General features: G+C 36.0%; 1 protein-coding gene across 1 annotated transcript in view; it reads left to right on the forward strand.

The window, feature by feature from the left end:
- The window catches only part of pdrg1 (p53 and DNA-damage regulated 1), a 9458-nt gene extending 6241 nt beyond the window's left edge, over positions 1–3217 (forward strand). Inside the window, exons 3-5 of the mRNA XM_016530241.1 lie at positions 2296–2370; positions 2468–2548; positions 2730–3217. Coding sequence (XP_016385727.1) covers positions 2296–2370; positions 2468–2548; positions 2730–2812 — 239 coding nt within the window. The 3' untranslated portion in view covers positions 2813–3217. The remainder of the gene's footprint in view (positions 1–2295; positions 2371–2467; positions 2549–2729) is intronic.
- The last annotated feature ends 7679 nt before the right edge of the window (positions 3218–10896 follow it).

Genomic DNA, 10896 nt, shown 5'->3' on the forward strand with positions numbered 1-10896 from the left:
CATACACTGTAAAATCTAATTAGTTGGGCTTACTTAAAAAAAGCATGCAAACCGATTGCCTAAGTAAACTAAGTAAAGTGAAATAGGAATAGTATGTTGTACTGACAAATGCTTAGTTAGTATAGTTTACTTACACGAGAGTTCTGGTAACTAAAAAAGAACTGTAGGGGGTACTTTATCCTTTCATTTAGGTTTACTCATGACTTAGTATAGATACTCGCTGACTCCCAGAGTGCATTGCGGCATGAATAAATTATACAGTTGCTTTGTTTTACAGTTGTTGATTTTATTTGCCAATTTTATTTGCTGTCTTGTGTCAGTAGTAGCACAACAAAAAGAGCAAATAAAATGGTTATTGTTACAAGTAATGAAAATAAATGAAATTGAATTGTTATCATTGTTGTGATTCGTGTGCTGAATGTTTAAGTCTGTGTGTGACTTTAGCATATTACCACACACTATTTAAGGATTATATAAACTCAATTTAAAGCATCTCAAGGTGTTTATGAAAAATGAAATTTGAAAAAGTTCATTAATAAACACTCACATAAAAAAACACAAATGCTTTAATTAGAAGATAGGTCACCTTCTAAAAGCAACCTATTTATTACTTTTCTTCCCTTGAAATCAAATTACTCTGACTTCATGATGCATTACTGCATTAACAGGAAGATAATTATAGAAACATAAACAAAGTTCCAAGTGCCCAACCAAAGGGAATGCTTATCACTAATGGTGAGTTTAAAAAAAAAAACACATTTTAGGAAAATCAACATAAATTTATGAAGTTAGCTTATGTGATGTTCTCTCAAATATTTCAGTTGCATTGAAAAGGCAACATTCAAGATGACTTTAGGAAACGAGTGAATGAAACTAGTGAAAGATCTCCTTTTCTTCTTCTTCTGTTGTTATGTTGCACATTAGCAACATATTAGTGCACTGCTGCCTCTCACTGGTTTATTAATGTCAATTGGTTCCTTTGTGGCTACTTAAATATTTTAAGTAAGTGTCGCACAAACAGTAAGTAAATAGTTTTATTTGCCTTGAAAGTAGCTGTAACTGAATAAAACCTAGTAAGTATAACAACGAAGTAAAGATAACTAATTAAATCTAAGTAAGGTAAACTATTGGATTTTACAGTGTATATAGATTTGAATATTTCAGAAATTCACCAAAAATACACAAAATTATATTTCCAGAATCCAACCAAGCTAATAACAATTGCCTATGAAAAAGGGATAATTTGATAGGGATATAATTACACATTAATAAGAAACTTAAACCTCCTAGTTTGGAAAAAAATAACAGATTCAGATTCCTTATAGATGAGGGCTTATTAATACAGTTCTTTATCCAATTTATTTGAAAGGTATGATGTGTGACAGGATTGTGTGAAGATATTACAACTGGTGTGACATCATTGGGTCACATGACCAGGAAGTTATATAGATTTGAATAATTGAAAAATTCACCAAAAATACACAATTATATTTCCAAAATCCAAGTCATGTATGATGTGTCTGAAGTGTTACTGAATATATTACAGGTAGTGATCGACCGATATTGATATTTTATAACAGATACCAATTATTTGCGTGTTTATGTGCCCGATATGCAGAACCGATATTTATTTACTGTTATAAAGTAAATAAATGACTGAGTGAAGTAAGTCCATACTTCACTTTGGTTTTTCCTCCTTTCAGTCATCTTAAAAAAAGTGTTGAAAATTAGCAGTCTTTCATGTCTTTCACGTCTTTATTGGGACACAGGACTTGATGGATTATCTTACGTGACTCCGTGAGTTCGTCTCAATTTCTTTGAGCCAAGGTGCATAAACTGCATATCAGGCATTTATGTAATACATCTAATTTGTGCATTAATGGCTGTTATGTTAAATAAAGTTTACTAACGCCTGTTTCTACCAGTTAAAAGAAATCGTTGGAGTACAGTGTAATAACAATGTAACAATTCATAGTGAATATCCCATTCACAGCTTAAAATTATGTATTGTTTTTTTCACTTAATTCACATCTTTATATTTTATTTGCATGATGCATTGCATGTTTCAATCTTTTTTTTTAATTTTTTTTTTATGCACTTTTGATACAGTCCCTTAATTTGCTCAGTGAATGTCTAACGAATGTCCAACATAAAACCAACTTTACCGCACCTGGTTATGTATACATGAAACCATGTGCATTTATACCATATGTTTAAAACGTCTATTGCTGTTTGCACTATTGGATGCTGATTTGATGCCTCTCATGACAATAAAGTGTAATCAATCTAATCTAGATAATGTGAAGGTGTGTTTTGGAAATATGTTCATCAAATTCCCTCAAGAGAGTACCAGATCCATGATCCTTAAAGGTGAGTGTGCCGCCTTCAGCCATATTTTGTCCAAATAATACATTTAGACTGGTCTCTGTGTTTACTTGGCCTCTTGCTGTTATATTGTTCCCAACAGACCATGAGCAGCTTGACAAGGAAATAACTGACCTCCGCAAACGACTAAAAGCAAAAGTAAATCGTCTCAATGACTTGCAAGGTAGAGCTGCTTTATCTGCCTGATTCATTCATAATTTGTCACATATAAAATATCATCTTTAAGTCCGTGTGTAGTAAATATCTATAGCCCCTAATTACCCTATATTTACTGGCAGTGTCATACAATGTTAGTAGATATCAGTGCATCTAATCTTTTCTGCTTCGAATTGTTTCTTGCACAGGTAAGCCTGAACTCAGAGGATACAACCTTTCTCCTCTGAGCAGTGATGAGATTAAAGCAATTAACAGCCTCCTTAAGAAATAATATCCACTAGCTTCTCGGACTGTCTTGAACCTGAGGGTAACGTTTGGACTGGACTGTTACCTGTGCGTCGGAGCACTGAAGTGTCTGCAAACCGCCTGTGACTTTACTAACTCAGCAGAAGAACTTTTTTCAGTTGACTTTTGGTGACTAGCTCACACAATGTGTCTTTTCATCATTCAGTGCTTTTACATGGCGTTTGTTTAAAAGTCTTGCCTGCGTTTTGTGGCGTGAGAAACACAATTGTTGAAGAGAGTAAGCCAAAAATAATGCTAAGATGCTTGGGTGGGTATTACCACAATATGTAGCCTGTATGTTGTTACTTTCACAGGTTCTGTTATTAATGGCAAGCAAACAAAATTGTTGAACTTTCTAATTCAATGAAGTGTCTCTGAAAACTCATTTCTGCAGTAATTATGTGTGATTCATATGTTGTGAATTGAAAATGTTTTTACTCAATAAATGAAATGTTTCATCACTTGATTTTTGCTTTCAGTTGATTTAAAGTTCATTATGCCTTTTTCTCATCGTTTCCTCATGTTGTAAACGACGCCACTGTCCACCTAAATAGAACGTACGTTTTATCAGCAGTTAGCCAAGGAATGAGTTTCTCAAAGCACTAGGATTATCTTAGTCCTTTAGTTTGCTGTGTTCTGAAAGTGACTGCATGGGTCTATAAGCCATGAGAGTGGACAAATGGAATTTGAAAAGAAAGGTTTTTGGAAAATCACCTTAATGATCCATACATTCAGAGAACTAACAGCTGTAGGCCAAACACCTGGTTTACTAACCAGTAAAATTGCTATGCAAGAAGACTGAAGACCTTGCAAATTAGTATAGTGATTATAAACCATATTAAACGTCTCTCTTGCCTATATGCTGACTATCTCTGGAAGGAAAGTAGTTTCAACCCTGTCAGATTCTGACTCTAGATGGCAGTGCTTCTTTATTTCTAGTGTATGTGTGGTTGTTGAAATGCACTTGTATGAACAGTGATCTGGACAGATGGTCACTGTAAAACTCTCCACTCTATTGTTATGAAATGGTCTAGAATAAGACTTTTAAATGAAGAGAGAGGTCAGCGACAAAACATTTTAGCAATACTAAAAAAAAAAAAAAAAAAAAAAGGTCAATTAAATGACAGGAAATGCTTTGTGGCAAAGGAACGTTTGCCAGGTTGCGTGCAGTGGTACAGTCCTGGATTCAGTCCAGTGTGATGAATTTATGAGTCAGATGAGGTGGGAAGCAGAAGTCTGTTCTCAGTTATATAATCTGCAAACAAGTCATTCCACTAGAGGAGAACGACATGTGAAAACACATTCAACAGGTTCATAATATGCAGTTATGCAAAGCCTGCCTAATGTTAAGTGCAGAAATGCTGCTGTGATGTTTAACGATAGCAATTTGTTCTTATGACCGGTGTGAGGTTGTTGCGACACAGAGGCCATTACACTCCCATTAAAACAAAGGAAGACCGAGAACAAATCATCTCTCGTGCATACAGTCATAATGATCGAATAGCATCGAGTTTTTGCACAGAGATGAGTCAAAGCTGAGACTGTCTGTTCCTGCATTATTTGTTCTCCAATTTGACAAACATATAATTTAAACACTGCATTTGCCAAAGGGGGACTTTGAATAGAAGCCCGCAACAATTTACTGTCTGTATGCCCATGACTCAACATCTAAAGACCCAAATACTGAATAGTTTGAAGAAAATGTTCAGCTTTCTACAAAGTGCTTCTTAATACATTAAATGATACGGTTGTCTCATAGTAAATGTGTTGGTGAGTTGCAGGAATATTGTTGCTTTTGGCTTTTGAATTATGCAGTAACTTGCATTCTTATTTTCCTAGTGAGAGCAGGAGCAGACTGTAATCATCAGTTCTGTCAAAACTTTGACAAGTAAATTACAAATCAATTCAACATCTTCCATACAGCTTACTTTGGACTTGTCTGTTGCCTTTCTTTAGTGGTTAAGAGCTAGACATCTCCCTTAGGGGTGTTCGATTCCAGGTTTTTCGGATTCGACTCCGACTCCCGACTCCCACCATAGGAGTCGATGGAATCGACTCCATTTAGCGTGACTGTCCAAATTAGTCCAGTTTAGTGGTGGTAACACTACCTTTAAATGAGCTATCATCAATGTTGTTAGCTGTTGCCGACACCTAATTTTACAGAGGGAAAACTGAGGGGGAAAAGCCGTGGTGGAATATTATGTCAGGATTAATAAGGTGTTCTGTTAATGAATTCGTCACATTATAATGGTCAGGGGTTAGGGAATTTTAAATGATATTAAAAATAAATGCAATACATACAAAAATACATACGAATATAAACGTATCGATTTGTTTATTCTTGTTTGTCTATCATCGCAGTGATCATTTACCAAGAGTTTCCGCATCCGAGTCTATTTTTGCTGTGCTGCACACGCTGAATTAACGTGACAGCGCATTGCTTACGGTAAAAATAAACATGGATTGATACTAAATGTATTAATTACACTTTAAATGCAAATAAGTAGGCCTAAAGTCTATTTTTTTAACACCGCTTTTTAGCTATATGGGTAAAGCAAGGAAAAAGTATAAAAATGGCAACATAGATGGCACTCGTGGAATTAGAAAAACAATCTTTATGACCCAGCAGGATTGTAATAAGGATAATGCAAAAGAAAATGCACGATACGGCTGTTTCTGTCAATGGTAAGTTTTAAATTGTTTGTGATAGCCTACTGCAAACGGTTATTTACTGCAAAACGCTTTGCTGATATACTGCACTCAAATCCCAGGCAGATTTGAGAATCAGTGAAGACATCAGCGATTTCGGAGTCGACGTACAATGAGAGTCGATTCCAGTGCTGGAGTCGACTCCGAGCTATTCCAGAGTCGAGGAATCGACTCTTTTGGAGTCGACTCCCAATCCCTAATCTCCCTGCTCATCTAATGTGCTCTAGAAATCCTACTGTTATTATTTTATGAAGTATTTAACATTCAGGCCAAACTAAAGACAACCATTTCTGAAGAGTCCTTTTTTGTCCCAGTATGACAATGTCCCTGTGTGTAATGTGTTGTCCATTAAAAATGCGGTTAGACTTTATTTTAAAGTGTCCTTGTTACAGTGTAATTATACATATAAGTTCTGAGTAATATTAATTAACTACATGTACTTACTATATGGTTAGGGTAAGGATTTGGTTTGGCTTAGGGTTACTTGCATGTAATTATGCATAATTAATTGTTATTATGGGAGTAAGTACATGTAACATGTGTAACAAGGACACCTTAAAATAAAGTGTTACAAAACATGCTTTACTAAGTCTGGTGTTGAAGAACTTGACTGGCGTACACAAAGCCTCACCAAACACCTTTGGGATAAATGGAAACAGTGATGTTGAGCTAGGCCCCATCACCCAAGATCACTGCCTGACCTCACTGATGCTCCAGTCTGAATGAGAGCAAATTCACACAGCCATGTTCCAACATTTAGTGGCAAGCCTTCCCAGAAGAGTGGAAGCGGATGACATTATCCAGCGTACATACCACAAAAACACTGAAGCTATTTTTTTTTTGTGGTAGTATGAGGAAAAGTAGCAAATTAAAACCACAACTACATGGTTCCCTTAAGATTAATCATAAATCAAAAAAATTATGAACACCAGACGAGGGTCTGCGCCTTCTCAAACAAGAATAGACCACTAGAGTGTTTCTGCTCAAAAGCTTTGCATTTCAGGTTGTTGGCTCATCTTGTGCTGTCATAGTTTTTGGAATGGCAGTATTTAGTTTTAATGTAGATGAAAACTCCACAAAAAATGCAGATTATCAGACAATGACCTCTTGAATGCATCATAGGTGATCTGAATGTAACTCCTAAATCAAAACTTGGATGACATTTTAACAATACAATACAGTCTCAGAATGAAGCCAACCCTTGAGTTATGGTGAAAGAATTAGGTCCTTCATTTTTTTTCATGCTAGACTGAGAATGAGATGAAAATGAAATAGCATTTCAACATTGGTATGCATCTTAATAGGTCTCAAAAATCACAGTTCACGTTGGAGGGATGGGCATGGATTTAAACCTTCTGTTTTAATTGTGTTTCTTTAGCCTGTGTTTGTCTGACTCCAGCGAATTCTCGAGGGACCGCCATCCTGGGACTCATTCCTCTGTGGTTTCTACATGCAAACAAGAGACTTTACAAGTTTTTATGGAATTAATTGAAACATTCTTTCTAGTGTGAAAGCTATTGTCATTCGTCTTATTCTTCTTGAATAATAAGAATGATAACAAACAATATAATTAAATAACACCAGCCACTGGCAGGTGAAGAATGCCACTATGGTCTGCACTGGTTTTGGCAGAAGTTTTGTAGTGTTTCGGTAGTTCAAATACTGGCCTAATTTTCCTCAGTGTGAGGGCTAGTGGAATCGTATGATGAGATGTTTATTGTGGATATGCAAAAGTAGGCCTTGGCTAGACTTTATAAAACACTTAAACACTCTTGCCCCCTGGTTGCCCCTCAGTGGTATTTAAAAACCCTTCTTACAAGTTCCATTTTCAAATGCCGTGGTCTAAATATGCCTGGGGTGTATACCTTGCAGTAAGCTGTTATTTGTCTTCACTCTCTCACCAAAACTCTCAAATATCTTTCCTTCTGAAATGGTCATTCTTTTATTCCTATTATTCCTTGGTTCATGCAGAGTCGAATGCATACCAGAATCAACAGTTTTATGGATCAAGATTTCACAAATTTTGAATTATCCAAAAAACCTACTTTTTCAAACTAGTCCAGACGGTTTGTCTGATTTTCACCAAAATTAGCTATGATCATCTTCAGACCATGCTGGCAAAAAGTTATGGAATTCAAATTAATTAGTCAAACTGTTCTCGCGCAAACGAATAACACGCAAATGAATTTGACGAAGAGCATGCCAAAATGGACGTGAGGCTATATCTCCACAATGCTTTAGTGTATTCAAACCAAACTTGGTGTGTGTTATAACAACCATGACGTGGGGGTACCTGCACAGTTTCGAAACATACCAAGTTAAACGATATCCAATTGTCCCATGTCAGCAATTTTGGGCTTCGGACATTTAGAATTAATATACATCATTTTTGATTAGTTTTGCCTATTGTCATGAGGCTGGTAGATTCCTTAGATCATGCTGAGAACATCAATACCATTTATCCCATAATCGGCCAAACTTCCTGTACGACTTTCTTTAAAAAATACCTTTTCAAACTCCTTCTAGACCGCTGGTCCAATTTTCACCAAAGTTGAGTCAGATCAACTTCAGACCATGCTGTCAAAAATGTATAGATTTCATGTCGATAGACAAAGTGGTTTTCATTTACCGTATCAATGATTTTGATGGTGTGAAGCCAAACTGCATCTGAGGCTGTATTCCTCCAAAGCTTTGACACATTGACATCAAACTTTGTATGTGCCACGTCACACTGACAACAACATATCAGTTTGGTAACAGCGCCACTTATTGGTCAAAAGTGATAAACCAGTAAATCATATTACTAGTGATTATATATATATATATATATATATATATATATATATATTTTTTTTTTTAGCTATTTTGATCATCTTATCAAGTCATCTTAAAATGGCTTTAATTACTCATTGTTGCTTCTGGTCTGATGCTCCTTGCCATGCTTAGCTCCTTATTTTGCCTCAGTTGTGCTTAGCCCCTTAATTGTTGCTTGTAGCTATATTTCCCATAACTATTGGCAGAAGTACCTGCTTTTGGGCACGTTCACACCACAAGAACTGGGAACGATTTTAGTTATAAGAACACCTTTTGGGATCCTACTTCAGAGTAGGGACTAACCAGTACTGCCGCTCCCTATACGCAGAATACGCAGTTTGCGTAGGGCACCAACTTCAAAAAAAGAAAACAAAAAATTAATTCCATATCAATATTAACATAAATATGTGTAAATATACACATATATATAAATATAAAAAAAGCATTTTATGTTGAAACAGTAAGCTCACATGGCACATTCCTGCTTCTGCCACACCCCTCAGGAAAAAGACAACAGCAGTCTGGTGCTGAGAATCCAAAAAAAAAACGTACAGGTAATAATAATAATAATAATAATAATAATAAGTTTTATTTTTTATAGCGCCTTTCCAGGGCTCAAGGACACTTAAATATGGTTAAAGGTATGCTTACAAATGTGTGAAACTTTATATTTTTGACTATTGAAGTTAATGGGTGAGATTAATTAAACATGTTTAACACTGTAAAAAACTTGACCACAATGCATATGCCTGTTTTGATACTAGGCTAATTTATGTCATAATTTCAATTATTTTAATGTTTAATTATTTTAATATTTGTAGGTGTTACAAAGGATGCGTGACTACCAAGGTGCGGCTCAATCTGCGAGCTTTATTCCAAATGGTGGTAAAAAAAACAGGCAAGGGTCAATACTGGCAAACAGTGTAAGACAGGGAACAGTGTAGGGAAGGTTACTTTGGAAATGTAATAGGTTACAGATTACAAGTTAACCTACTTAAAATGTAATAAGTAGTGTAACTTTTCAATTACTTTATTAAAGTAATGTAACTGATTACATTTGATTACTTTTTGATTACTTTTCTAAATGTCTAATATTTTCAACTGTTAATCATTTTCAAACATGTAAACCAGGCACGGTAAACCTTACAGTAGTACTCAACACTGATTACTGTCAGACTTTCGAAATCCTTCATCACTTGAATAAAGATTATAATATTTTAATTTTAAAGGAGACATTAAATGTAAAGAGATATGCACCGAAACGAGTCGCTGTGAACAGAGCTGTTTTTGACAAGGTAAAAAGGGTGTTGTTTTACACGACCACTGAGACCATTTCAAGAATACCCTAAAGAATCATACCAACGTGGAAAATGGGCATCCGATGTCCCCTTTGAAGCACAGCCACCACAAAATCAGACTTACTTTAAAATCATTCTGAGGTTAAATACATATTTAAAATCATAACAAGAAATAGTTTAATAGCTATGATACTGTTTTTGAAATCAAATCTTTGCATAGACAAGAAACACTGGAATCTAACAATGCCTTAGAAAAAAACAGTTGATCTTAAAAAAATAAAGCATATACATAAACCCTATCGGATAAGTATTTTATAAACTTCTGAAACATTGGTGTTTCATATTTTAGAGCAGTCACTGCAATTTATGGAAGAACTCAATTAAATCTGTATGTGGGAGTGTGTGTGAAAAAATCAGATGTAACCCCCTTTGTAATCCTTAACATTTTCATACGTAACTGTAATTTAATTACATATTTTTTCTTAGTAACTGTAACTGATTACAATTACTTTTATTTTGTAATTAAATTACGTAATTCCGTTACATGTAACTAGTTACTCCCCATCACTGACAGGGAAAGACAAAAGAGTAATCCAAGGTACAGGTACATGTCAATCAGCGGCAAACAGTATCCAAGTGGGCAAGACAAATGGTAATCCAATATACAGGCGAATGGTCAGGGCAGGCAGAGAACAATCAAGGCTAGGTAAACAGGCTGGGATCAAGACATGGGTGATCAGACTGAAACAGGACTCGACTATGACTAGAAACTAGGACAGGAAACAAAACAAGGAACTGGCTTTGTAGAGCTGCTGACGCTAAACAATACTCTGCACTGAATGATAACTGAATGAAAATTGTGGTTTTTATAATGTGTGTCTGTGTGCGGTTGTGTTTGTGGGTGTAATTGGTTGCAGGTGAGTTCGTGATTAGTGTGGTGCAATGGGTTCTGGGAAATGTAGTCTGGAGAGAGAGAAGTAACAGTTTGTGTAATGAGTCACTGCGATGATGGATGACCTCTGGTGGTGAATAAATGGAAGTCCATGGACTGAATTCGTGACACAGCCCCTGCCCCCCAAGGAGTGGCTTCCAGGTGCTCCTAACACAAGAGAGTTCAGAAAGCGGAGGATCTGGGAACTGAGGCAAGGGTGGTAGAGCAGGAATCCAGGGCGAAGCCGGCAGAGCAGGGAGCCAGGTCGGTACTGAAGACCACCAGAGCGAGACAGAAGACCACCACAGCGGAGCAAGC

This window comes from Sinocyclocheilus rhinocerous, unplaced genomic scaffold, assembly GCF_001515625.1.
Source record: "Sinocyclocheilus rhinocerous isolate Xijiao unplaced genomic scaffold, SAMN03320098_v1.1 scaffold5048, whole genome shotgun sequence".
Lineage (NCBI taxonomy): Eukaryota > Metazoa > Chordata > Actinopteri > Cypriniformes > Cyprinidae > Sinocyclocheilus > Sinocyclocheilus rhinocerous.